Source organism: Rattus norvegicus, chromosome 1 (assembly GCF_021556685.1).
Source record: "Rattus norvegicus strain SHRSP/BbbUtx chromosome 1, alternate assembly SHRSP_T2T, whole genome shotgun sequence".
In the NCBI taxonomy this organism is placed as follows: domain Eukaryota; kingdom Metazoa; phylum Chordata; class Mammalia; order Rodentia; family Muridae; genus Rattus; species Rattus norvegicus.
Window position 1 is genome coordinate 194,354,395 of NC_141534.1, and position 27,317 is coordinate 194,381,711.

At 49.2% G+C, this 27,317-nt stretch overlaps 3 protein-coding genes and 1 non-coding gene across 11 annotated transcripts in view; 2 read left to right on the forward strand and 2 right to left on the reverse strand.

Annotated features, from left to right (window-relative positions):
• Positions 1–5,202, reverse strand: Aldoa (aldolase, fructose-bisphosphate A). Of its 3 annotated transcripts, none has more exon segments than NM_001271536.1 (9): positions 1–279; positions 363–562; positions 702–876; positions 973–1,056; positions 1,342–1,502; positions 1,590–1,644; positions 2,110–2,321; positions 2,413–2,545; positions 5,076–5,202. In NM_001271536.1, coding segments are annotated over 8 exon segments (1,095 nt in total). In that variant the 5' UTR covers positions 2,525–2,545; positions 5,076–5,202; the 3' UTR covers positions 1–183.
• Positions 1–19,291, reverse strand: LOC103691235 (uncharacterized). The gene is given in 13 exon segments (NM_001419053.1): positions 1–279; positions 363–562; positions 702–876; positions 973–1,056; positions 1,342–1,502; positions 1,590–1,644; positions 2,110–2,321; positions 2,413–2,545; positions 5,076–5,146; positions 5,286–5,778; positions 13,974–14,129; positions 14,383–14,526; positions 18,830–19,291. Coding segments are annotated over 4 exon segments (417 nt in total). The 5' UTR covers positions 18,833–19,291; the 3' UTR covers positions 1–279; positions 363–562; positions 702–876; positions 973–1,056; positions 1,342–1,502; positions 1,590–1,644; positions 2,110–2,321; positions 2,413–2,545; positions 5,076–5,146; positions 5,286–5,664.
• Positions 6,848–6,954, forward strand: LOC120100124 (U6 spliceosomal RNA). The gene has a single exon (XR_015656099.1). It is a non-coding gene; the product is annotated as a U6 spliceosomal RNA (small nuclear RNA).
• Tlcd3b (TLC domain containing 3B) overlaps positions 18,761–27,317 on the forward strand; it is an 18,647-nt gene continuing 10,090 nt past the window's right edge. Inside the window, exons 1-4 of one of the 6 annotated variants that reach the window (XM_087659711.1) lie at positions 18,778–19,040; positions 20,356–20,475; positions 23,753–23,872; positions 26,716–26,846. In XM_087659711.1, coding sequence (XP_087515837.1) covers positions 26,722–26,846 — 125 coding nt within the window. In that variant the 5' untranslated portion in view covers positions 18,778–19,040; positions 20,356–20,475; positions 23,753–23,872; positions 26,716–26,721. Of the gene's footprint in view, positions 19,041–20,355; positions 20,476–21,312; positions 21,389–23,596; positions 23,873–26,715; positions 26,847–27,317 lie in introns of those variants that run through there. The other 5 variants (XM_087659709.1, XM_087659701.1, XM_087659707.1 and 2 more) reach the window with 5 other exon arrangements.

The following is a 27,317-nucleotide window of genomic DNA, read 5'->3' on the forward strand; positions in this document are numbered from 1 at the left end:
CCCCCTTAAATAGCTGTTTATTGGCAGTGGGCTGGAAGGGATGGCAGATTTAGCATTCACAGACAACACTGCACACACGAGGGCAGCAAGAGTGATGGGAAAGAGCCTGAAGGCCCCTCTTCAATAGCAAGTGGGTAGGCAGGGGCCTGGAGTGTCGATGGAGCAGCCTTAGATCAGCTCTGGTTAGTAGGCATGGTTAGAGATGAAGAGAGATTCACTGGCTGCGGCTCCAGACTGGCCACTTGGAGTGTACTTTCCTTGACAAGCGAGGCTGTTGGCCTAAAAAGGAAGAAGAATCAGAGGAATTCTCGAGTGACCCCCACCTGCCCAGGCACCTGTTCACACTTCCATGCCCGTCTTACCAGGGCTCGCTTGATGTACTCCTCCTGGGCTGCCTTCAGGTTCTCCTTCTTCCCACCCCAAGCCTTTAGAGCAGAGGCCTGCAGGGCTCGGCCATAGGAGAAAGTCAAGGCCCATGGCTTCAGCAGGGGACACTTGTTGATAGCATTGAGGTTGATGGATGCCTCTTCCTCACTCTGCCCTCCAGACAGGAAAGTGACCCCTGGAGAGCAAGGGCAGAAGGAAAGGGCGTTTTCATTAGAAATGCAGAGCAGGGAGGAGCCTAGAAAAGTTACCCGGGACAAAGTCAAAGGTGATGGCACATCCACTTCACCGGGCCAAGATGAGGGAGTGGGCCTCACCAGGGACGGCAGGGGGCACTGTTCGACGAAGTGCTGTGACGGTTGCCATGGCAATTTCCTCATTGGAAAATTTCTGGGTGCAAGCATGGCCAGGGGTGACCATGTTGGGCTTCAGCAGTGTGCCTTCCAGATAGACATGGTGGTCACTCAGAGCCTTGTAGACAGCTGCCAGTACCTGGAACACAGCAGGATAAGGTGGAAAACAGGGATTACCTCAGTGGGGCCCAGTTTACCACATTACCCTGACCAAGTTAGTAGACAGGCAACCTACCTTCTCAGTTACATACTGGCAGCGCTTCAAGTCATGGTCCCCATCAGGGAGAATTTCAGGCTCCACAATGGGTACAATGCCATTCTGTGGGAGGGATAGGGTAGTGAGGTCTCCTGACTACACACCATCAGCCATGAACTTATCTTGATGATGATAGGGAATCGGGCTTCAAAGGCCTCAGCAGATTACAGGGGACAAGCAAGTCTATTAGATTTGCCTGTACACCTCTGCTTTGCAGCGTGGCCTCCACTTAAGAGCCTGACACATAGTGAGTATTGAGAACAGCTGCTCTGGGGGAGGTAGATCCTGGCAGATGGACAGAAAGCTAGCCCACACTAGCTACTGTGTTAGGAGGTGGCCCAGTCCCACCTGCTGGCAGATGCTGGCGTAACGGGCCAGAACATTGGCATTTTCCACGATGGCGAGGGACGAGGGAGTATGCTCCCCAATCTTTAGCACACAGCGCCACTTGGCAAAGTCGGCTCCATCCTTCTTATACTGGGCACAGCGCTCAGACAGCCCGTCCAGCCCTGAAGAGAGAAATATTATGATCAGACAGGTTTGCTCTAGAACCCTGGTAGGCTGGTGGAGCAGGGAAGGAGGCAGATCATTCTCACCTTGAGTAGTGGTCTCGCCATTGGTTCCAGCCAGGGGCACTACACCCTTATCTACCTGCCAGGGAGGAGAATAGCAGTCAGGTCTATGGCCATTTTTACCTCACCCAGCCCCAACTTCATCCCTCACTGCAGCCTCTCATGGCCTGCAACTATTTTTACGAGGAAAGATATGTGTATTATTTGAGAGGAATGTTAACTGTACTAGAGGGACCTGGTGCTACCCCTCACTGAGAAAACCATTTTACTTCTTGACTTTTAAGTTTTTCATCCATAGATGTGGAATCACATTCTTAGAATCACAGGGGGACCATTAAGTTGGTAACAGAGCACTTGCCTAACATGCACAAGGACCTGAATTCTACCCCAAACACTGACCAAAAACTCACACGGAGTAAATGCATACTAAGTCAACCATGCCTAAGTCTGTCTCTAGGCCCGCTAACCCAATAGTCACCCCTCCCAACCTGTTAATCCCTCTCCAGATCCAGCTCTCATCTCATACCCGAGAGCCCCACCTTACCTTAATGCCCACAACACCACCCTTGGACTTGATAACTTGGGGGAAGGGACGGCCATCATCTGCCTTCTGGTATAGTGTCTCGTGGAAAAGGATCACCCCTCCAATGCAGGGATTCACACGGTCATCGGCAGTCAGCAGCAGTTGGCGGTAGAAGCGCCTGTTCTCCTCGGTGTTCTCGGTGCCAATGGACTGCAGGCGCTTGGCAATGCTTCCTGAAGGGAGGGTCATGTGGGAAGATAAGGGGATCAGCCTGTTACCCCCAGCCTTGGGCCCTCCTCCCCCTTTCTTCTGCCTGTACCGCACCAGTGGACTCGTCTGCAGCCAGGATGCCCTTGCCCGGAGCTACAATTCGGTGAGCGATGTCAGCCAGCTCCTTCTTCTGCTCCGGGGTCAGTGCTGGGTATGGGTGGGGCATGGTGCCGGTGGCAGCGCTTTCCTGGTGAGGGAGACAGACAGGGACAAGTGTTCAGTTGGGCCATCCTATGGTCTCCCCCGTAACAAAGTTCCTTCCCGGGAGGCCAGGGCAATAGCCCCCACCTCCCCTGCCCCACTCCCTGAGGGTCCTGGGATACTTCCTGTCCCAGAGCTCTCCCCTACACCCGACTTCCCTATACTAGACCTGCCTCTTCCTGTACCTTTCCTAACTCTGTCTGTTGCTGGGTGTTGCCCAGCTCAGAGTGGGGTTGCTCACTGGCAACTGGGGGAAAGGAAAAAGCCAGAGCCAGGGACAGGCGGGTCATGTTGAAGCTGGACCCATCTGGCCTGCGCGTTGCCATGGGTCACCTTGCCTAGAAACAAAATTGAACCGGGAATATTTTAGAATTTAAGGATTGAGAATAGGGCAGAAAGCCCAATACCCTCATCTGAAAGAAATGATCTGAAAGAAATGATCTGTGCTTAAAGCCACATAGCAACCCAAAGGCGAGAGCTAAGAGAGAACCCAGATTTCCCGACTGAGGTGGGGCGCCCCTTCTAAGCCACCCGGGGCCGGCCCAGGCTTCAAGGACACCCCAAGGTCAGGCTTCTCTCTTCTCGATGGTTGGGGAAAAAGAGCTCGAGAAAAAGAAATTAGGAAAAACACAGGCCATCAGAAACACAGAAAAGGGGCTATGGAGCCCAGGTAGAAGGAAACCTTTGCCTCCATACTGTTAGAAGGGGAGGGGAAGGATGTAAGAGGCACGTGCTGTTCATACCGCTACAGCGGTTCCAGGCTCAGAATCAAGGTCACAGATAAGAAAAGATACTCAAGTGTTAACGGGGCACAGAGTGAGGCAGCTGAGGAGTTTAGCCTTTTCCCCAGGATCTCCCCCGGAAGGAAACCAAATTCGTCCACCCCATCGCGGAAACCCTGTGAATGTATAAGAGCCGACTCCCCCCTCCCCAGCCCCCATCGCTTCTTGAGATCTCTACAACAGGCAATGGGACCCTGATGCTTTGCATAGCGGGAAGTTTTTGGAAAAATAAAGAGGGGTCTGTTTTTCCACCTCATCTTGCTTCCTCCTCCGGCATGACTCAGCGCGCTGGGCTGCTGCGTGGCGCAGCGAACCGCCGAGGCGCAGGCCGGAGAATCCGGGCTGGGGGCAAGTGTGGGGGTAGAGAAGGGAGAAGTGAGGGACCGTGGGGAAGACGGCTCCGCACTGCCCGCCACCGGCCCAAGATCCTAACCCCATAGACCCTTCCCCGATCACGTGTGAAAGGGCGCTCACCTGGCACAGGACGGGGTGGGTCTGTCGGGTACGCGGGTGGGTAGGCGAAAGGACTAAGGAGGGAACGCGGCTAGGGTCACCAGAACCTCGTTCTGCGGCGCGTTCCAAGAGAACGCAGCCTATTCAGCTGGGGTGGGGGGGACGGGAGGCGGGGCCCCGGACATTTAAAGGCGCCGCCCCGCCCTCTGCAGGTTTTTCCCTTGCAGGGACGCGAGCCGTCCAATTGCAAGCGGGCATTGTGCGCGGCACCGCCCCAAGATGCTACGATAGGAGGGGGCGCTGGGGAGGAGACAAGCGGCTAGAACTAGATCCCTCCTCCGCCCCGCTAGGACGTGACTCGAGCCACATCCCTCAGGTCACCAGGCCCTAGCCCCCCTCCCCCAGTCCCTGTCTGGCGCGCGCGCGCGAGCATCGTGACTCAGCCGGAATGTGGATTGGCGAGGAGTTTGGGGGGGCCGGCGGGGGGGGGGGTTCAGAGTGAAATGATGGCTGGCCTCTTCTCCTAGACCCCTAGCTTCCGGCCTGTGCAGTTGCAGCCTGACGTCACTACAAAGAACGCAGAAGTTCCGAGCTTGCCTGCCTCGGCGCTTGGCTAAAGGGCAGGGCGCGTTCGATCCCTTCCTATCCAGAGCACGCATAGGGAACGGGAGAGGGCGGCGCAGCTGGCAAGGTACGCAGGCAAATCCTCCCCGGACTAGTGTGCGGACCACATCGCAACCGAGTGGCGTAGCCTGGCCTTGCCTAGCAGATTGGCGGGAGTCACCACCCGCGAGCTAAACACACCCTGTTTGAGGAAATGACCGACAGCCAGACCGGTCTTTCCCGAACCTGATTTCCTTCTCCAAAAAAAAAAAAAAAAAAAAAAAAGAATCTGTCTCGGAGCTCTATCACCCTGTTGCTTTCAGAGCATCCAGTTCCCCAGGCCCGAATCCGCAACCCCCATTCCCATCCTCCAATCCAGCTAGCGGCCCACCTGTGGTGCAGTGAAAGAAGCCGCAGAGCCTGGTCAGCAGCGAGTGAGCCCCGCGGCCCAGGGCTGGGTTATAAGGCAGCTCCTACTCTCCACCCCTCCCCTACGCACCCCCGCACCAGTGTCCCCGGACCTTCTCCATAACCTCTGCCCTTTCCCCACCACGAATCCCGCGGCAAGGACCTATATTTAGTGAAACCTGAGGCCCCTGACATTCATCCCTGCCTAGGGGGGTAAGAAGAGGAAGCTTAGGTTTGCTTGGAGAGGAGGAGGTGCCAATGTTCACTCACCGGTCTTTAGAAGAAACTCTTCCTTAGAAATACAGTGACCTTCGTCGAGAAATCAATCTCAGGTCCGGGATCTGTTAAGGCAGAACAAGAAGGGAAAACATCTAGATGCTGCCTCCCACTGACTCCGCTGGGTCCCTCCTCCCTTGACTCGTGTCTGCCGGTGGTTGTACTTTTTTTTTAAAGGAGAGCAGAGGCAGACAGGATACTCACCTCTTAAAATAACCAGGAGTCTATAGGAAGGGTGTGGGTGGCCATCCCTTTATCCTGACAGTCCAGGTTGGCAGAGCCCTCCCACACTGTTGCCTGGGTGAGCAATGTCCTGCATCCTCACCCTCAATAGTTTATCCCGGGAGGGAGGAGAGGAGAGGCTGGGGCACTGGCCAGAACACCAGACCCTTTTCAGCTGTCCAAGGGCTCTCAGGATCCTGCCTTTCAGGGAACCAAGCCCTCCACTCAAGGTTCCCAGGTAGTTAGGCTGGGCCTGCCATCCATAGCTCCAGTGCCCTAGTAGTGGTGTCCTAAGGGTCATTATAGAGGAGCTCCTGGAGGCTGTCCACTCCCCAAAGATCAACACCCCGAGTTCCATCTTTCATCTGAGCTTGATCTCAAAACAGAGGCAGTTGAGGCTCTGGCAGTCTGGGAGCTGGCAGGCACAGGCACAGTCACACAATGGGCAGCATCGAGGGCATCGAGGGGCCCAACCCTAAGGAAAAAGAGAGAGGGGGATAAGCAGAGGGGCTGAGAAGGACCCACCAGCCCAGGGACAGAGAAACAAAGCACTGGAAATGAAGCAGTCCTCCATGTTGAACATCAGCAGTGGTGTAGTACTCTATCACTGTGTTCCGAGATGCAAGCTCTAGGTCTCAGGGGAGACCTACAGGTGAGCACAGTGGACCAGTCAAAAACTGGCTTTAAGTCTGGCTAGAATTTGGATGTCAGTGTCTGGCTCAAAGGGAAGAAAAAGAATGACTTATATATATGGTGTACCCTACTCTCAGAGCCCCTTGCACCTTAGAGTAAGTTAGAACCGGAAACATGTTAACATGTTTTGATCCTCATGAAGATAATTTCTGGGTTTTAGATTTCTTTGCTGGCATGAAACCAATCTATAAGATCTCTTTAGCCTTCCTTGTGAGACAGGCTCTCTCTCTATAGCTCAGGATAGTCTGGAACCATGAAACCCAGGCTGGTCTTAAAATCATGACAATCCTCTTGCTTCAACCTACCAAGAACTGGGGTTTCTCTTGTCCTGTTTTGAGACAGGGTTTCACTGTGTGGCCTAGTTGTCGGGGGGTTCACTCACTTCCTACTGCTGAAGCAGGCAGATCTCTGTCAGTTTGGACCAGACTGATTGACATAGTGACTTCCAGGATAGCCAGGGCTACACAGAGCAGTGGTTCTCAACCTTCCCAATGCTACCACCTTTAATATATACCACCCCAACCCAAAAAAAAAAAAATGTTATTGCTACTTCATACCTGTAATTTTGCTACTGTTACGATTTATAAATATCTGTTTTTTGATAATCTTAGGTCAGCCCTGTAAAAATTGAAACCCACTCCCCCCATGACCCTCAAAGGGTCATGACCAACAGGTTGAGAACCACTGACATTAAGGGACCCCGTCTAAGCCAGGTGTCCTGACTTGAATTTATTTTAGTGCCAGTACCCCAAGCCCAAGCAACAGAAGACCTTGTCCTTAAAGGACAAAACAAACAAGCCAAAAATCTACAGATAGCTGAAGGGATGGCTCAGCAGTTAAGAGGAATGGCTGTGCTCGCTTCGGCAGCACATATACTAAAATTGGAACCATACAGAGAAGATTAGCATGGCCCCTGCGCAAGGATGACACGCAAATTCGTGAAGCGTTCCATATTTTTTGAATTACCCTAGATCCCTAGAACAAACGAAACTCAAGACGGATGATCAAAATGTGAATGCTTCACTCCTTCTTTAAATGAGGAAAAAGAATACCCTTGGCAGGGAAGGGAGAGGCAAAGATTAAAACAGAGACTGAAGGAACACCCATTCAGAGCCTGCCCCACATGTGGCCCATACATATACAGCCACCCAATTAGACAAGATGGATGAAGCAGGGCTGGAGAGATGGCTCAGTGGTTAAGAGCACCGAATGCTTTTCCTGAGGTCCTGAGTTCAAATCCCAGCAACCACATGGTGGCTCACAACCATTTGTAATGAGATCTGATGCCCTCTTCTGCTGTGTCTGAAGACAGCTACAGTGTACTCAGATATAATAAATAAATAAAAATATTTAAAAAAAAAAAAAAAGATGGATGAAGCAAAGAAGTGCAGACCGACAGGAGCCGGATGTAGATCTCTCCTGAGAGACACAGCCAGAATACAGCAAATACAGAGGCGAATGCCAGCAGCAAACCACTGAACTGAGAATAGGTCCCCTATTGAAGGAATCAGAGAAAGAACTGGAAGAGCTTGAAGGGGCTCGAGACCCCAAAAGTACAACAATGCCAAGCAACCAGAGCTTCCAGGGACTAAGCCATTACCTAAAGACTATACATGGACTGACCCTGGACTCTGACCCCATAGGTAGCAATGAATATCCTAGTAAGAGCACCAGTGGAAGGGGAAGCCCTGGGTCCTGCTAAGACTGAACCCCCAGTGAACTAGTCTATGGGGGGAGGGCAGCAATGGGGGGAGGGTTGGGAGGGGAACACCCATAAGGAAGGGGAGGGGGGAGGGGGATGTTTGCCCGGAATCCGGGAAAGGGAATAACACTCGAAATGTATATAAGAAATACTCAAGTTAATAATAATAATAAAAAAAAAAAAAGAGGAATGGCTGCTCTTCCAGAGGACCTGAATTCAGTTCCCAGCACTTATATCATGGCTCACAACCATCCTGACTCCAGATCCCAGGTTCCTGGGGACATGACACTTTCTTCTGACTTCCTCAGGCCCACACATGTCATACAACCATGCGAAACATTCATATTGATAAAATAAATCTTTAAGGAGGGAGGAGGTTTCCCTCAGTGATGAACTTGGGGTGACATGAAGACAAGGCAAGCACTCTGCTACTAAGCTACCCTGAACTGGGGTCACACTCATGGGATGGGGGTGGAGGCTCATCACAAAATAATGAAATAGAAACTCATAGTGATTTGCCCAGAAGAATACGGCCAGCCAGAGGAACTGGTTTGGACTAGAGTTGCTTTCCCCAGGCCTTGGATTCTCCTGTGCCTGCTCTCCCAAGGCCAGGAATGTCAGCTCCATTCTAAGGCTTCAAAGGCAAGGACAGTTGATCTCATGTGTGAGGACTCATGCTTAGCAGATGCCTGAGACACAGATAAGTGCTGAACGGATGAATTAACGAGCTAAGCATATCACTTTACTCTCTTTAGGCAAAGGCAGAAGACAGCCTCTTCTGTCTTGTGGACATAATGTCCTGAGATATAGGGACATTCACCCCTATAACCCTCGGCTCCTCTAGCCTGAGACAGAAATGATCTGCAACTACCCCAGGCATGGATGGGAGGCAGGCCAAGACCCTGGAGTGGACACACCCAGGATGGCTCGGTGTCAGAGACTGGCTTCCTTGAGGCCACGAGAAAAGCTAGTGACAGCCACAGTTGCACAGTTCAATCAGAGACTAGGGCCAAGCCAGGAATAGGGAAATGACCTTTCTAACAGCTGAGATTTCGGGGTACGGTGTCAGATAGCCAGTGAGATCAGCTGTCAGCAAGGGGAGGAGACCAGTCAGGGAAAGGGGTCTAACCTGGGCCGAGTTACTGCTAACAGGGGGAAGGCTGTAGGTGTAATGGTAGAAGGGAGAAAGAAATGTTTTTCTTGTGTGTGATAAAGAGTGGTTTGGGGGCATCTCTGGAGATCAAGTCTGGTCTGTGGGTTTCTAGAAGACCACACCATCATTCTGTGTACAGAGTCACTAGCCAGAACACTTTACAGCCCTTACCTCAGAAAGGAGGGCATTAAAAGCATTTCTTGGCTCCGTTCACAGAAGGGTTTAGTCCAGCCATTAATAACTGGCTAATGGATTTCTTGACTCTCACAAGCAAGGTTTCTGGAAGAACTCCACTGTTTAAGTACATTAAACAAGGACTCTGTAGCCAGTTAACCTTGTGTTTCTATAGGCTCTTGGGTGGGGTTTATCTTTGGCCTTGGGAGGACCAGACATTTTTACTGGCTAGTTAGTGCTTAAGCCCTAGAGTCAGAAATCCCTGTGTGTGAATTCTGCCTAAATCACGTTCTGAGCTTCGGTTTCCTCATCTCTGAAACAGACATAGGACTTACTTTCCAGTGTGTCTGTGGACTCCTTAGTCAGTGCTCAGTGATGGGAGCCACAGATCACCACAGTTCTGGTTTCCACTGCAGTCTGTTTTTCTCAACTCAGTATGTAGCCCTGACTGGCCTGGAGCTCACTATGTAAATCATGCTGCCCTTGAACTCAAAGAGATCTATGTGCTTCTCCCTCCCAAGTGTTGGAATCAAAGGCATGAGCTACTATGCCCAGCTTTAGCAATAGTTCTTAATTCTAATTACATCAGTATTACAAGAGCTTATTATAAAGTACAAACTACAGTCTTAGCCCAGGCCGCCTGGCGAGAAGCCTTGGAGGCAGTGACATGCAAGGCTTCCTTCTGATCACCTAGCTGGATATCACCCCCTTTCCCAACTCCTATAATTGTCTACTTATTTATCTCTGTCCTTCACAATATAAATCCTAGGAGCAGAGGGAGAATGTCTGGGGTCAGCACACAGCCTCACACACTGGCTCCCTGTATACTTACTATACTCAGGAGGTAGGGAAGAAAGGAACCAATCCCATCCTCCTAACAATGCAGTTCGGCAAGCAGGTCTCTCCCGCAGAAAGGAAGAAAACCCTGGTTTGTGGACCAGTTGGCACATCTACCTGACCCCAGGCAAGTGAGTCACTCCAGCCTCTGTGGGCCTCAGTGTCTACACTGGCCAGACAGACAAGCTCTGTGACCTTTCTGTTGTCATTGTTACTATAAGGAACCTGGAGAACAGAGGCCCTTCAATGTACTTTAAGGAAAGACAGATCAAGGTCAGGACAAACTTGCCTATCCTTGGTCACTCTACATCTCTTCCTGGATCCAGTAGAAACTGGACAGGATCAGATGCACACGATTCTGAAGGCCTGGGCAATGGATGAGAGCCCGAATCTTGTTTCTCACAGTCAACCTCCATCATCCTTTTCCCTAACAAGTTGGATCCCTGTCTTGTTACTCCATGTAGCCACATAGGAAAGGAGACAGGGGCTCAGCACCATAAATCATTCTGTAACTCAAGATAGAAGTTCTTAGAACCAAAGGTCTCCTTTTTCCCTCACTTCAACCTGAGAGCCCACCTCCTGGCCAGTCTAGAGAACCAGAGGCAGATTACATGACAGAAGGCAGCTCCTTGTCCTCTCACTAGGAAGCTACAGCTGGCCTAGAATTTGCACTTGCCTCTGCCACGAGGCTAGGATTAAAGCTATACAACACCAACCTGGCCCTACTTACATAAAAACTTTTCAACACAGATTTAAATTTCTTTTAAATGTATCTTGCCTGTATGGGTGTTCTGGCTGCCTGGTCCTCAGAGCACTATTTGCATGACTGTAGAAGCCAGAAAAGGGCTTCAGATCCCCCTGGCCTGGAGTTACAGTTCTGATTTAGACAATGGGTGCTGCTGGGGTTGGGGATTTAGCTCAGAAAGCGCAAGGCCCTGGGTTCCGTCGCCAGCTTTGGGGAAAAAAAAAGAAAAGAAAAAAAAAAAAAAAGAAAGAAAAGAAAATGGGTGCTGGGAACTAAACCCAGTCCTCAGGAGGAGCAGCCAATGCCTTAACTACTGGGCCATCCCTCCAGTCCTCTGCTTTTTTTTTTTTTTTCTTTTTTTTCCGGAGCTGAGGACCAAACCCAGGACCTTGCACTTGCTAGGCAAGCACTCTACCACTGAGCTAAATCCCCAACCCCCTGCTTATTTTTGAGACAGGGAATCTAACCTAGACTAGCCCTGGACTTTCTATGTAGCCTCACTTTGAACCTATGATTTCTTTTTTAATTTTTTTTTTTTTTGATAGCCATAAGGATCTTTATTTACAGAGGAACCAAGGGGGGACTTCCCACTCATGGGTTATAAAAATAAACTTATATACACACTGTGCCCGTATACATTCCTCCTTGAAGTACAGCGACTGCTAGAATTGGGGTGACCACAGTCTTTGGGTGCTCGTTGAAAGGACAGAAATTACAAAAGCAACTGGGAGATGTGCACGGCTATGGTAAGTCAGGGCACGAGAGGGGATTTTTTAATTTTTAATGGCATGTGTATGAGTGTTTGCACTGTCTGTATGTTCATTATCCACATGTATGCCTACTGCCTGCAGACCAGAAGGCAGCCCCTATACGGCGTATTTATGTGGTGCTGGGAATCAACCCATTGCGTCCTGCATGCCAGGCAAACATTCTGCCAACTAAGCTACATTTCCAGCCCTTGTAGTTTATTTTGAAACTCAAAACATCCGTCAGGGATTTGTACCAAGTACAACCAATCTAAGTTATGAATTTGCTTCCTCTGTTCAGTCTGTTAACCCTCCCTGTTAAGGAAGGTCACTGCTCCAAGGACAGGAACTCTGCTGTCTAAATCTATGCACCCAAAATAATCACTGTCTAAGAAGGTAGTCAATCACATCAAACATTTTTAAACCCACAAATGTACAAATTGCTGTCTTCTGTGGCTCAGCTCCCTCCCCACCTCCACCCCTCGATTGATTCTGCTGCAGCTTAAACTGGGGAGCAATTTGTTAGCCAAGGCTTCACTGTGTGACACTGGCATTACACAGCAAAGCCACAACTATCCCTGACTAGAGGGGCAAAATAATACAATCTCCATGTCCAGACATGGATGTTGGCCAGTGTGCAATATGGTGAAGAAGCAGACTATGTGGTGGGGCCACCTTGGCCAGGGAGCTGGTAATGTGTGGTAGAAATAGCAGAGCATGAGCGTAACACACAGGACAACTTTACAGAGCTGATCTAAAACAACGGCACCTTCCTCACCTCTCTCTGCTCTTCCTCCTTTTCCTGGCTTCTTCTGATGATAGCCAAGTACTTTGCCCTGCTACATGATTATTTCGGATCAATACTTTTTGTAATAAAAATGTAGGTTGCTATTGCAAAACCCACCTGTAATCCCAGTACCAAGGAGGCAGAGGCAGGAGGATCTCTGTGAGTTTGAGGCCAGTCTCATTTGCACAGAAAGTTCGAGGCCAGCCAGGGATACGTAGTGAAACCCTGTCTCAAAAAAAGCAAATAAAATCAAAATAAAACAACCAAACCAGCATAACTCCATCTTGCTTAATAATTAGTATAACTTCATTTTTAAAAAATGAAATTACACTTTCTGCCATCATGGTGCCTGTGGATGCCGGCTGGGAACAGGACCTCGAAACAGCAAATGTGTCAGGAAGGCTGTGGTCCAAGGCCAGTTTTTCTAGCTAGAAGCAAGCTCACCAGAACCAATGAGAGCACATGGCTCTTCTTAAGATTGAAGGTGGTTATGGCTGAGATGAAATTTAATTCTACTTGGGCAAGAGATGTGCTTGTGTGTATAAAGCAAAAACAACACAGTTGACTCCTGGGAGCAAAGTGACCAAAGCCAAAGCAATCTGGGGAAAGGTAATTCAGACCCCAAGGGAGCAGTGGTGGGGGCCACGACAGCCAAAGTCCAATGCCACTTTCTTGCAAGGCCATTGGACAGATTCCTCTTACAAACTCATTATTTGTTTCTTTGTTTCCTCAGATCCGGGTTTCTCTGGGTAATCCCAGCTGTCCTAGAAGTACCCTGTAGAGCAGGCTAGCCTAAAACTCCGAGATCTGCCTGCCTCTGCTTCTCAAGTGCTAGGATCAAAGGCATGCACCACCACTACCACCACCACCACCACCACCACCACCACCACCACCACCACCACCACCACCACCACCAACTGGCTTTCCTCTTACAGGCTTAAACTAGCCAAACAGGATAATAAAATAATAATAAAAGAAACAAAACTGAAAAATTAAAAAAACACTAAAAGTGAAAAAAATGAAAATCAAGCCAGGTATGTTTTGGTACATACTGTATAATCTTAGCACTTGGGAGACAGAAGCAAGATCTGGAGTTCAAGGCCAGTCTGATATATAAGACCCTGTTGCAAAACAAAACTCTAAAAGTTAAGTAATGTTAGATTTAAACAAATCCTCAGCTCTCAGAGCTACTTCTAAAAGCAGGACGGTGAATGAACGCAGTGGGGCTGTTGAATGAACGCAGTAGGGCTGTTCCCCCAAACTGAACACTCGCCTAATGGCTGGAGGGTGTTTTGTTGGGATCAGAGCCAGGTCCTACCCGACAGCCAGGCACTTTACTCACAGCCCTGTTTTAACTACCTCATTCAGAAGTCCTGACTGGGAGGCTGGGTGCGGTGGCATGCACTTTTATTACCAGTACTCCAGAAATGGAGGATCTTTGTGAGTTCAAGGACGTAGCAAGCTCTAAGACAACCAGAGCTATGTAATGTCTTGAAGAAAAAAAAAAAGAAAGAAAGAAAAAAAAAAGAAAAGAAAAAAAAAAGCCCTAATTATGTACCGCATTATGTACTAGGCTTGTGGGCTTGTGGGCTTGTCACGCAAATCATCTTTCTCCAGTCGTCACCCTATGTTTACTTTTCTTTCAAGTACCATTCATCACCAGAAACCATCTGATAGGTTGTGTTGCTTTTAGCTGCCGGCCTATGACTCAGTACCTGGAACAGTGCCTGGCCTAGGGTTACTGCTCAGTAATAACTGTGCTGAACAAGGAAAATGGCGGCCCAGATCACACCTGGGTCTGAGGGGGCAATCTGGGTTAAGAATGGAACTCACAGCTTCACTGGGATGAGGGCAGCAGGCGTCCAGGTAGTGGCCCGGACTGGGCAGAGGGAAGTCACAAGCTTCTGCACAGCTCCAGCAACAGTCTTGGGTCTCTGAGGCACCTTGTTTCCTGCAAGGGGAGCTGCAGTCTGTGCAGCAGCCCTGGGCCTAGGAGATGACAAGACTCAGGATCTGGGCTAGACAGCAGGGAAGGGACAACTCTCCACTTTAATTTCTGGAGAGGAGCAAGACAAGGGTTAACTGGAGTCACCGAGGAGGACTCCCCTGCTCCCAACGAAAGGGCAAATGCTCTGACTAAATTGCAAGGTGTCCCAAGATAAAGGCTTGCAGGTGAGGGGGACACTAATGACCAGGTTCCTCCTCCCCTTCCCTCCCCTTTCTTCCACCCCAGGCTCCTCACCAGTAGACAGTGCCTAGTCAGCAGCACCAGGCCCAGCAGCACCAAATAGATGCCCACAGCGATGAAGACGATAGCAGGGGTGGGAAGCAACAAGGTAGGGCTGCTGATGGAAGCTGGGGCTGGATTCCACGGGCCAGGGGAGGTCTGGAGAAGCACAGAGGAAGCTGTGAAAAGGTGGGATGCCAGGAGGGACCTAGAACTAGGTGAGAAGGCAGTAGGGCAACACCCTGACTCACCTTCGCCACCCTTATTCACTATCAAGTATCCGCTGTCACTTTAGAGTCACCTGGGAAATATTGCTCTTTGGAGAATACTTCTCTACACAGATTTTTTATCTGACTCCAGCCTAACAACCTTCCCATCCTTCAGCCCTCAGCCTTGGTCCCTCTTTCCAACTTGCTTCTTTCCACACCAGCTGCTCAGGCATCTCCACCCACGGCTCCCCAGACAACTGTTTTATTTCATGGACAAAGGCTCCTCACCTCGGCCCCTGGCTACACTCAACCCCACCTCTTATCCATCAGGCCATCACAATGAAGTCCCAGAGGCTCCCTCCTCTCTCCGTCTCCCTGACTGCTAGTAAAAACTATCTTGCTAGGAATCCCAGAAACGTGCCACCTCAAGAGGGAAGTTCATGCCGGGTGGGCATTGTCTCACAGCTCTTGTCCTGAGTCAGAAGATTTTTTTATTGGGTACAAAGCCCCCTCCCCAATCTAAGCTCAGAGGCGGACGAGCACAGAGCACTGGACTCACGTCCATGGGGCTGGGCAACGCCAGTCTGTCCCGGAGCTGCAGAAGAGAGAAGATTCTGGGCTCAAAGATCGAGTACCCTTAGGCCGGGGTGCCCAATCTCTTTCTCTCGTTCTGTGTGGGAAACCTGAGGCCCACGGATGGCGGCTGGACAGACGGGGGTCTGGGGAGCCAGCGCCTTCCCCTCCGGCCGGGCCACGCCCTCCACAGTCCCCAGGTTCCTGCTCCCTCGGGCCACGCGGCCACAGCACCTACAAACACCGGGCGGCGGGCAGTTTACAGATTCCGCGCCGCCTAGGGTCCGAACCGCCAAGGCGCCAGCACCGCCTAGAAGGTTGGCGCTGCTTCTTGCCGTTGCCTTGGCGACCGCAGCGTCGCGACTACGGCGGCCTCAAAGATCCAAACACTCCATTCCCGTCTCAATTCCCGCCTCACTCTACTGGCCCTGCCTTCTTCGACCATTTACCCTAGGTCATCGCCATCTCCCAGCTTTTCCTCCGGAACTAGATAGAAATAGCATATTTCTCACCACCGCTGGCCCAGGACAGATACTCATCGAATGCCAGATGTCGGAGGAGGCAGGTTGGGTCCACTCCCTCCTCTGCAGAGGACCAACTGCCTGCCTCAGACATACTGTTTTTAAACTTAACTTTCCAGAGAGGAACCAGAGAAAAATTAACTGGAGAGAAGGAGGAAAACTCCCCTGCTCCCACGAAAAGGACAGATGCTCTAAATAGCAGTGGTGTCTCAAGTTAAAAGCTTGCAAGTGAGAGAACACGCTATGCACCAAGTTCCTCTTCCCCAAAGCCTATTCTTTCTTCCCTCGTTAATTGTATGAAAATATCAATATTTTTGTAACCAGCCTCATTCCAACAGCTTTACTCTCCTCTATCACCCCCCCTTGCATTATTTTCAAAGTGATTTCTGTTTGGGCTTGGTTTCCTGAGTTCAGTCATCTCAGGAGTGAGTTCCACCTTGCAGGCAGAATCAAAATTTAGTTCAGGTTCCCAGGTCCTGGAACCCAACTCCTCACCTGCTTCTTCAGGTGTTTCATGTTTGTCTGTTAGGCAATAGAGGATGTAAAGAAGGAACATGCTGTTATCCCGGTATCTAAACGAAGGCACACAAGTTATGAAGGTTATGACTTCATTGACTGTGCGGCTTGCCTTTGTTCCCTATCATTCCAAAATTCTGGACCAGAGTCCAGAAGGGGACCTGGCTACAAAAGCTGACTCAAGGACCCTAAAACCTGGTGACCCGGATAAGGCCCAGTCACCAACGATAACTTCCTTCTGTCTCTAAAGTGAGTTTCCTCAGCTTCCATTCTGAACCCAACAATTTCCTACCAACCGCATCATACCTCCTCCTCCTCCTCCTCTTCCTCTTCCTCCTCCCCCTCTTCCTCTTCTTTTTTTTTTTTTTTTTTTTTTTTGGTTCGTTTTTTTCGGAGCTGGGGACCAAACCCAGGGCCTTGCACTTCCTAGGTAAGCGCTCTACCACTGAGCTAAATCCCCAGCCCCTCCTCCTCTTCTTCTTTTGTTTGCTAAGACATTCTGTAACCTCATTCTGTAACCCAGGCTGGCCTGAAACTCACACTCTAGTGGTTCGGCCTGGAACTCACGGTGAGTACTGGGATCGCAGGCATGAGCAGCCAGGTCATGTTCACACCTGATCACACTCCTTTTCTATTTTGAACTACCCAACCCTGCTGACTACAGGATAAAACAACCTCAACAGAAGGCTCAAGGCCATCCACTCTGAGCATCCTCTGGCTTCCCTCCAGAGCTCCAAGAATAAAGCAAATTTCTTTCCCTCCTACTGATGTACTCACAAACATAAACGGATACAGTTTTGTGCCTGATCAGTTCTTTCAGCGCCCCACATAAGATCTACTGAAGGGAGGCTGACTGCTGGCAGACTCTCGGCTCTACAGCCTCGGAGATGCTGAGCCCTCTACCTAGAACATCCTTCCCTTTCTTTCTCTTAAAGAGCTCCTTCCTCGCCCCTCAGGCCTGTGCTCAGCTTTGCCCTGTCAGACTCTGGAAGTTGCTGAGTTGGGCTGTGCACTCCGCAGCCTCACTACAAGGTATGGACTGGGCTGCTTCTGAGTTGTTCTCACAGCCCAAGCGCCAGCGTGTGGGGCCGCCCAGAAAACAATGCTCACTGATTCGATGAACCACTCAGATCCAAATCCAACTCTGCCTGCAAATGAAGTGCTATCTGACACACTGTTCCCTTGGCTTCTTCCTATTGCTCAGCTTCCCTAAGTCACTCTTAACCTTTCTGGTTGTACGTGTGTGCTTGTGAACACAAGTGCAATGGAGACCTGGGACACGGTGTCACCATCACCTGCCTCCTGGGACACAGTGTCACCATCACCCGCCTCCTGGGACACAGTGTCACCATTACTCGCCTCCTTTCCCCCAGATGTACTTACTACAGCCAAATCCCCTGAGTTCCTTTTTTGTTTGTTTGTTTATTGTTGTTTTCTCCCCCGGCCCCCAGAAACAGAGTCTCACTATGTTTCTCTAGCTGTCTTAGATTTTACTCTGTATACCAGGCTGATCTCGAGATCTATCTGCTTCTGCCTCCCAAGTACTGAGACTAAAGTCACAGGTTGTCACCAACAGGCAAGAAAACTAGAGAAATTTTCAGGGTCTGTGTCTGAAGTGTCCAAAGCATTCCATCCTGCAAGGAAGCTCTTTAAACAGGAAGATAAACAACTTACAATAGCTTCAGGAAGTACCTGAATCTGACCAGATTCACTAGGCCCCTCCTTCCCAGGGTAAGCAATAAAAGCTGAGAGTCCCTGTCAGACCAAACAAGCTGTAAAAACAAACAAACAAACTCTCGAGACCCATAGTTTTAGACCAACCGAGTCATTTGGAAGGGACACTCTCCAACTGCTGAGCTGTGTGCAGTCTGTGCAATGTGCTCCAGATTCCCAGCTTTTGTGAGCTGTCACCTATCCTGGGGTGGGCTTTGGTGATGCAGGTGTCTTTGTATCATTTATGCTCCTATAAGTAACCCCTCACCCATATTTCTGTAACCCCAATGAAACTGATTGGTTCACCAAGCTGGGCTTTGGTGGTACTTTGGTCTATCCTGGGCTCCCTCTCTGAGTAGACATGCATGTGTTTTCCAGGAAAAAAGTTGTGCCACACAACAGCCCCCGGGTCCTGAATCCCCTTTTAGCCTTCAATCAATTGACAGGGTCCCAGCCATTCCTTATGCCACCTCCAGCCTTCTCAGGGATGACTGAGCATGGAGAACAAGCACTCAGCTCCTCCCTGGTGTAGCCTTCTTCATCTGAAGCGGTATCAGATTGCTTCCTTGAGATTCTTTTTTTTTTTTTTTTTTTTTTTTTTTTTTTGAGTCTCAAGGACCAGGATGAGGCCAGTTTCCATCTCTACTATAGGAAAGACCTCTAATGATACAAGCTTCAACCCAGCCTGTCTTCAGCCCCTTCCAACAGAGAGATGCGAGCCTTGGCAAGGGCCCCAGGCACACCCATGGTCTGCAGTGGCCAGATGCACTGCTGATGGTAGTCTGTTCCTGCCATTGGTTCCTCCAGTGTGTAGGAGGGCAGACACTGGGCAAGCCAATAAGAGCGATGATATATGTGCCTGGCTTCACCAAGGCCCCACTTCTACCTACATTAGACCATTGGTAGGAGGTAGGGAGACACTGACTTTACCATTGCTAATAGCTGCCACGAGTCCTTCTGCCTGAAGTTCAAAGCTGGGGATGTCAGAGGAGTGTTGAAGTGACCCAGAAAAGTGAGAAAAGGATGACACCATGTTCTGTTCCCAGTCATCATGACCTGGGTAAGAGATGGGATATATAGAGAGACCAGCAGGTGAAAGAAGCTTCGGCAGGCTTGGATGTGACCCTGAGAAGAGAGCCAAGCAAGTATCACTCTGATCTAATAATTTCAACCCTTCAGTTGGCTATTAGATAGCACTGTCTTCTAGATACTGAGAAAAGGCTCCTGGGCTGGTGAGATGGCTCAGTAGGTATACAATGGATATCTGATGAGCTGAATTCAACCCCAGAAATCTATGTGAAGATGGGAGGAAAGAACGGACTCCTCTGATCTCTACACACGTGTGCTGTAGCACGGGTTCATCTACACACACACACAACACAGGCACACATGCACACACATACATACTGCACATATATACACCACCCACACATATACACTACACAACCACACACACACACACACACACACAGAAAGAGAGAGAGAGAGAGAGAGAGAGAGAGAGAGAGAGAGATTGATTTCTTTTTTTTTTTTTTTTTTTGTTCTTTTTTTTCGGAGCTGGGGACCGAACCCAGGGCCTTGCGCTTCCTAGGTAAGCGCTCTACCACTGAGCTAAATCCCCAGCCCCTGAGAGATTGATTTCTAATATGAAAATGAATGTCTAGGACCTTCATTCCCTAAGGGGAATGAAGATGCCACACTTACACTGGGCCAAGTTAGCTAGCTTTCATACCTGTGTTCCCAGCACATGGGAGGAAAAAACAGGAGGTCCCTTAGTTTGGGAATAGTCTGGACTACACAGTAAAAGCCTGTCTCACAGACTGGGGGCAGGGTAACTTAATGATAAGAGTATTTTCAAAGTATTCACAAGTCCCTCTGGCTTTAATCCCAAGTCCCATAGAGAACAAGCAATCAGACACTGTTGGTGACTACCCAGTGAGCTCTCACACAGGAGCTGTGCTTTACGCCTACCTTTTTGAATCGGTCCCAGAAGCCCTCTGTAGAGTTGCTGCTGGAGTCTCTATTTGCACATAAGCATTCCAAAACTCAGGGGAGTGGAGACACACAGGTACTCCTGGCACGAGAGTAGCAAAGCCAGGATTCAGACCCAGGCCATATGACAGAGGCTCAGAAAGGTTCTGAAACTTAGCCAAGATCACACAGACAAACTGTGAAAGAGCACATTAGTAAACCCACAGTTGTCAGTCTCCATCTCACCGACTGAGCACCTCAGCCCTCTCTGGTGTGAGGAGAAAGGGAAGGACCTTTCTAAGGAAGGTACTGTACTAAGTCAGGACAGGTAAAAACAAACAAACAAAAAACCCTAAATAATGAATACTCTGGCCCCAGGCCATAGTGTCAGGTGGGAAACAGACACCACGGGCTGCCCAGTGGTTACTTATTCACAGCCTCGGTGACACCACAGTGGCATACTCTCCAATCTGCCATCTGCCTAGGTCCTAAAGATGGGCCTGGGAGCCTTCAGACAAGGAAACCCAAAGCAAAAGGAAATGGGAAACCCCAGGCCCAGAGGAACCTGCTGGCAAGGTCTACAAGGATAGTAGAGTCTTGTAGGGGTAAGAAATTTCCCTGGTGAGTTAGGCTGAGGGAGGAAAGCAGGGGGGGGGGGTGGTCTGCAGTCACTTGAGAGAAGTCTCCGCCCACATTGTGTCTTCACAGGCTTTGCTGAGTGGACAAAAGCCTCCTGGTTACATCCCCAGTCTGGTAGCTACTCCTTCCTGGTAGCTACTCCTCCTTCCTGGTAGTTTCTCCTTCCTGGTAGCTACTCCTCCTTCCTGGTAGCTACTCCTTCCTGGTAGCTACTCCTTCCTGGTAGCTACTCCTCCTTCCTTTACAAGCATGTGTGTCCAAAGATTTCTGGGACACTTGGATTCTGCAGTGGGTGGAGGGTACCCTATATTGAGTTTATTTTAAGAGGCGTACCAGTTCAACAAGAACACACACATATATACACTCCAACACACACACACACACACACACACACACACACAAACTCATAGACACACACACTCGAAGAGACACATAGTCATACTCACTCAAAGATACACTCACGCACATACTCAAAACACACACACTTGAAGAGACATACATTCACAGTTCAAACACACTATCTTCCTTCTAGTTTTCTTTCTATGCTTATACCTTTGCTTTTCCTGCCCCCTTTTTAAAAAAAGCGTTATTGTTACTGTGTAAGTGTGTGGTTTGTGTGTGTGAGTGCAGGTGCCTGTGTGTGTGCCACAGTGCAAGTGTGGAAGGCAGAGGAGTACTCTGTGGAACTGATTCTTTTCTTTCACCTTTGTGAGAGATCCGGGGATCAGCTCAGCAGCTTGGAAAGCAAGCACATTCTACCCAAGAGCGTCTCCCCATCCCCTCTTTTGTTCTTTTTGAGACAGGGTCTTGCTTGTACCCGTGCTGGCTTTGAATTAGCACCGATCCTGCTCACTCAGCCTGCCAGATGCTGGGTTACAGGTATGCGCTGTCACTGTCACCGGTGCACGGTGCAGCCAGGCGCTCTCTCTCTCTCTCTCTCTCTCTCTCTCTCTTGTCATTGTTTCTCTATGTGGCCCTACTCTATGTGGTCCTGGAATACACTCTGTAGACCAGGCTGACCTCGAACTTGGAGATCCACCTGAGTGTTGGGACTAAAGGTGTGCATTACCATGCCTGGCCAGATTTACCATGTTTTTCACAAGTGATGCTGGCATTCCATTTAAAAATATGTTTCCTTATTATTTTTATGATATAGGTGCTTTGTTTGCATGTATGTGTACTGCTTGATGCGTGGATCCCATGGAGACCAGAAAGGGAATGGGATCTCTTAGAACTGGAGTTATAGATAGTTGTGAGCCACCATGTGGATGTTAAGAATTGAACCCTGGGTCCTCTGGAAGAGCAGCCAGTGCTCTAACCACTGGGCTTCTCTCCAGCCCTGTCATTTTCAACAGTATTATGGCTTTCCTTTTGGAGGTTACAAGATTGTACTCTGGAATTCACACTACAGGGCTCAAATTCCAGCTGTGAAAGAAGACTATTGGCACACATAAAAGATCTGGAATTTACTGGATAGCAAGTTCAAGGCCAGTCTGGGACACTTGAAACTTTGTCTCAAAAGAATAAAAAGGAGGGTTCAGTACCCAGCACCAACATGGAGGCTCGGCTCACAGCCACTTATAAGGGCAGTTGCCAAGGATCTGGTGCGCTGTTCCAGCTTCTATGGGTTCTTGCATGCACACATGCACATGGTACATATAAAATTATGCAGACACACACACACACAAATCTTTTTTTAAAAAACACCAACAAAGAAGGGATGGTTGGGGGTGGTAGTACGCACTTTTAACACCAGCACTTAGGAAGATGAAGTAGGCAGACCCCTGTGAGTTCCAGGCTGAAATTATTTTAATACAAAACAAAAACAAACACCACCCCACCCCATCATAAGCCAATCCCAGTAGTTCCAGGAACAACTTACTACAAGTAGTAACACACAACCTGGGTCTTGTCACGCACCTCTGTGTGGAGGATGGGGGATAATTTCTCTCGGGGATTATAAGGACCGTAGATATATATTTAGGCATTTAGATTACATCTGGCATCCAGGAAAGGTTGAGAAAGGAAAGAATAAATCAAGCAAGCAAGTAAACAGAAAACAGCATCTTGGATCCTCAGTGCTGGGATTAAAGTCGTGTGCTGTCAAGCCTGGCTCACACTACTATTTATTTATTTGTTATTTATTATTTGTTATTTGTTGTTTACTGTTATTTATCTGTAGGGGGACAGAGTCTCACTCTGTAGCCCAGATGGACCTGGATCTCACTATGTCTCAAACAGTGTCCTGAAACTCACGACAAACCTCTTGCCTCAACTTCCCCTGAGCTAGGGCAATATGTCGGCCAGTTCGAGCCGATTCTGTCTGATTGGCTATTAGATCATGGATGGCTCAGAATCTGAGTGTCATGGCGGGGTCCTGTGCATTTTTAATGGAAGGCATTGACCCGGTGAAAATACATTGTTTCTTATCGGCCTGTGCTCATTGTGGGCAACTATGTAAACCACAGATACCTTCACACCGGCTATGACCTTTGACTGCATTCACCCCTCCCCTCCCCTCCTCTCCTCCCCCTCCCTCTCTGGCTATTTTTTAGAATTTATTCTTCAACATTATGAAGCAGCGTGCTCAGGCCGCACGCAGTGGCATCAAAGGACACCCTGGCCAAGTTGCTTCTTTTCTTCTGAGGACCCAATGAGGTCATGAGGCGCTCACAGCAAGAACATTTTATCCACTTGAGCCACTTCACAGGCTTTGTGTTTCTGAGACAAGTTCTTACCATGTAGCCCAGGCTAGCACGACCCTCTCAATCCTGTCTTTGTCTTCTGGCTGCTCCAGATTACATTGGTGAACCACATGAAAAACTTGGTTCCATTGAAAGACCTATTTAAACATTTTTTTGAAGCACTCGCACATAAACACAAAAAGAACTACAGTATTTGTAGGTGTTATTAAATTTTTCCTTATCAGCAGTGACTCTGGAAAAGTAATCACAGGTTCCTTAGGGATGTAGTTATGAAAAAGAAAGTTGATTGCAATAAGCCCAGATTTTCCTAAGTGGGTCGTTACCCACTGGTAGGTTGCAAAATCACCCGAACTACATTTGGCGGGGATGCAAGAAAAATCCCAGGACACTGCACGGGAGGGACAGTCAGTACTGTGAGAAAGTTAACTGGACTGGGGGTAACTCAGTGGTGGAGCACGTGGGTACCACGTCAGAAACGTATTTTTGTGGCTCCCTGAAATTGCAATGAGCTACTGTATTCCCATCTCTTATGTCTCAGACGAGCCTGTGTAGCTGCGGACTTGGCCGATGACAGGAAGACCCTGGCAATGAAAGCATCTAGAAGGTTCCAGTGACAATCTGGTCTGACCCTTCCCAGCTCCTGGCCACACACTTCAGGGTAAGCTACATGCTTAGAAGAAGACAGCTGCCTTAGGGCCTGGAGACAGCCTGTCACGGGTTCAATCCCCAGGACTAAGCCATAGCAAAAACAAGCAAACAAGCAAAACCATTTTCAGTTCCTTTGGGGTTCTGTCTTCTATGTTTGCATAACATAAGGACCAACTAACGTAGCTCACCTTTAACCTCAGCGCATGAGAGGCAGGGGTGGAACGTTGCGAGTTCCAGGCCAGCCAGAACTACACCGTGGGACCCAGTCTCAGAAAATCAAAATCACAAAGAAAACGTTTAGACATGCATAATCCTGCACTCGGGTGCACAAGCGCGTGCATCCGGAACGTCAGAAGGTTCTCTGGGATCGCCTACTTCGTACCTTTCCCGAAGCTGCATGCTCTTGTAGGTTTTACTCCCAGTTACTTGCTTGGATTTGTGGCGATGAAGCCATGCTGCAGGCTGGTCACTGGCCCAACCCCCCCACCCCCCATGCCCAGTCTCAGTGGTTTGGTTTAGTTTGAGGTTTTCGAGGCAGGGATTTTTGTGGAGCGTAGACTAGCCTAGAATTTGTGATCTGCTGCTTCAGTCTCTGAGTTCTGCAACTACAGGCAGATGCTGGGGAGAGAACCTGGGGCTTTAGGGATGCTAGGAAGGGTTCTACCACTGAGCCACAGTCCCAGCCCCTACTTACGGGGGCTCAGGTGCTGGAGATAACAGTTCAGTCGTAGGGTCAAGCCCTGAGTTCTAGCAGCTACTGTCAGATACGGTAATGTCCTGTAATCTGAGCCCTTGAAAGACAGAAGCAAGAAGATCGGAAAATCAAGGTCATCCTTAGCCACATAATGACCGACATGAGGCCAACCTAGGCTACATGAGATCACACCACCCTCTCCACGCCACAAGTTTCTCGGGTCATCTGTAGAATCTGACTTTGAGATGTAGACCCTCCCAACCTTGAAGCCCTGTCAACCCGACTCGTCTCTCTCTGGCTTGCTTTTTCAGCCCCACCCCTGAAATGTAGCTGTCCATCAAATCAATGAATTCTAGTTGCTCAGTTCTATCTAAAGGCATTGGAATGCCTCACCTTTCCTGAAGAATACAAACAAAGGATAGGGCACGTGTCAGGAGATTGGCCAATGGGAGGACGGTATATCCCATCAGTCCACCAATGGGAGGCTGGTATTCCTGCCTGTCCAACTGCCTCTGCGGAGCAGTTTGACCCCTTCCTTCTATGGTGGGATGGACCCTTAAAAGCCATTCAAAATATGCAGGATGGCAGGCTCCAACTCCCTCCACTGCTCCCGGAACTCCCCGACTCCTCTTCTTGGAGTGGATGGGAGGAGAGGCTTTTCCAGGAGAAAAATAATATATAATAGCACGCATTCCAGGGTTTCTGCTTTCGTTTTTATTTTTATGGATAATAGTCTTTTACAATTCCTTTTAATGTTGTTTTAAAATGTCAAGTATTTTGACAATTTGAACACCCCCTCCCTTCATCTTTCGCAAGTTTGGTTGCTGAAGAGAAATATCAGCCTTTCCCCTGCCCTCCCACCTTTGTCCCAGAGAGGTGAGGCCTATGACAAGTCTGAGAGAGGCGGCACGGAGCTGGGTGTGTATCTGCAGAGGCTGCAATGCACACCAGTAGTGTGACAGGAAAGGGGGTTTGGTTGTGGAGTTTTCCCTCTCTCTGTTTCTCTCTCTGTCTCTTCTCTCTCTCTCTCTCTCTCTCTCTCTCTCTCTCTCTCTCTCTCTCTCTCTCTCTCTCTCTCTCTCTCATCTTTCTTTCTCTGTCTCAAAGATTAAACCCAGGGTCTCCCAATTCCTGAGTTGCACCTTTTTCCAGATCTATTAGCCAGTCATGGTGGCTCATGCCTTTAATCCTAGCATTAGGAGGCAGAGGCAGGCAGAGCTCTGTAATTTTTGAGGCCAGCCTGGTCTACAAAACAAATTCCAGGACAGTCAGGCTTCACTAAGACTCTGTCTCAAAAAAAAAAAAAATTAATTTATGTATGGGTGTTTTGCCTGCATATACATGCAGTACCCAAGGAGGTCAGAAGAGGGCATCAGGTCCCTTGGAACTGGAGTTACAGATGGTTGTGAGCCACCGTATGGGTGCTGGGAATCAAACCCAGATCCTCTGTAAGAGTACTCTTAATCACTGAGCAGTCTTTCCAGCCCCCTGTTTTGTTAATTTTAAGACAGGGTCTTGCTATGTCATGCATGATGGTCTCCAACTTGTGATCCCTTTTCCTCAGTTATGGGATTGCTGTTCTGTGCTACCATAAAAAGCTGAATGTGATATGTTTTGGAAATACGGACCACGGGTTACAGAAAAAACTGAAATAGTCTAAACTGGGTTTAAAACAAAGTGATAGGGTGTGTGATACACATCTGTAACCCTAGCCTTGAGGAGGGAGATACAGAATACAAGGAGTTCAAGACCAGCTTGGGCCACGTAGAAATTTCGGTGTTAGCCTGAGTTACACAGGACCCTAACTCAAAGGAAAAAAGACGCAAACAAATGTATGCCCAGTTGTCACCTTGGATAAATGTGAAAGTACATTAAGGCCAGGTGTGGTGCACAGGTCTGCACCCTTAGACCTTAGGTAGCTGAGACAGGATGGTTAGGAGTTCAAAGCCAGCCTGGCAGATATGGTAAGACTTTGTCTTAGAACAAACAAAAAGTACACTAAAGACCCAAAAGAGATTAGACTTCAGGCCTGGTGACTTACAGTGACTACTGAGAAGTGGGGCTTATGGGCCCTTGTGTCTTTGGGGTGATGGTAGCTGGGGGTGCTGGTGAGGGGTCTGAAGAGTGTTTTTTTTAATGGCTCTATTTCTCTTCTGCAGACAGGCATGGCCCTGTTATTCCTCCTGGGGTGTGCCTTCTTCCCACTGTGCTTTGCTGTCTTCTGCTGGGGACTGCAGAACCAAACCAGTTTGCGGATGGAGGCGCAAGAGGCCGTCTTGGTGGCGTCCAAGTAAGATGGGAAGTGGGGGGGTTGGGGATTTAGCTCAGTGGTAGAGCGCTTGCCTAGGAAGCCCAAGGCCCTGGGTTCGGTCCCCAGCTCCGAAAAAAAGAACCAAAAAAAAAAAAAAAGATGGGAAGTGTGGGTATCTTTCCTGGGGCCGCAGCTCGGGGAGCATCTGAAGGGGAGCTGGAGTGGACTCAGGTGGATGCAGGACAGTGTGGGTGGGGCCATTAGCTAAATCTTTTGCCACAGTGGAATCACAGAAGTTCAGGTTCCTCCTTTGGAAATGGGTCTAATAATAATTTTTCTTTTCCATGGGGGGACATGTGAGGATCACATGCGTCTCTAAGGGCTGTGGGCATTGAGGAGGTGCAGAGGTAGGACCTACAAGACACCCTGGGGAAGCAAAAGGACCTTGGCTCCAGCCAGGCATCACAGAGCCAGCCTGTGAACCCAAGCCAGGGCCAGTGAGCCAGGCAG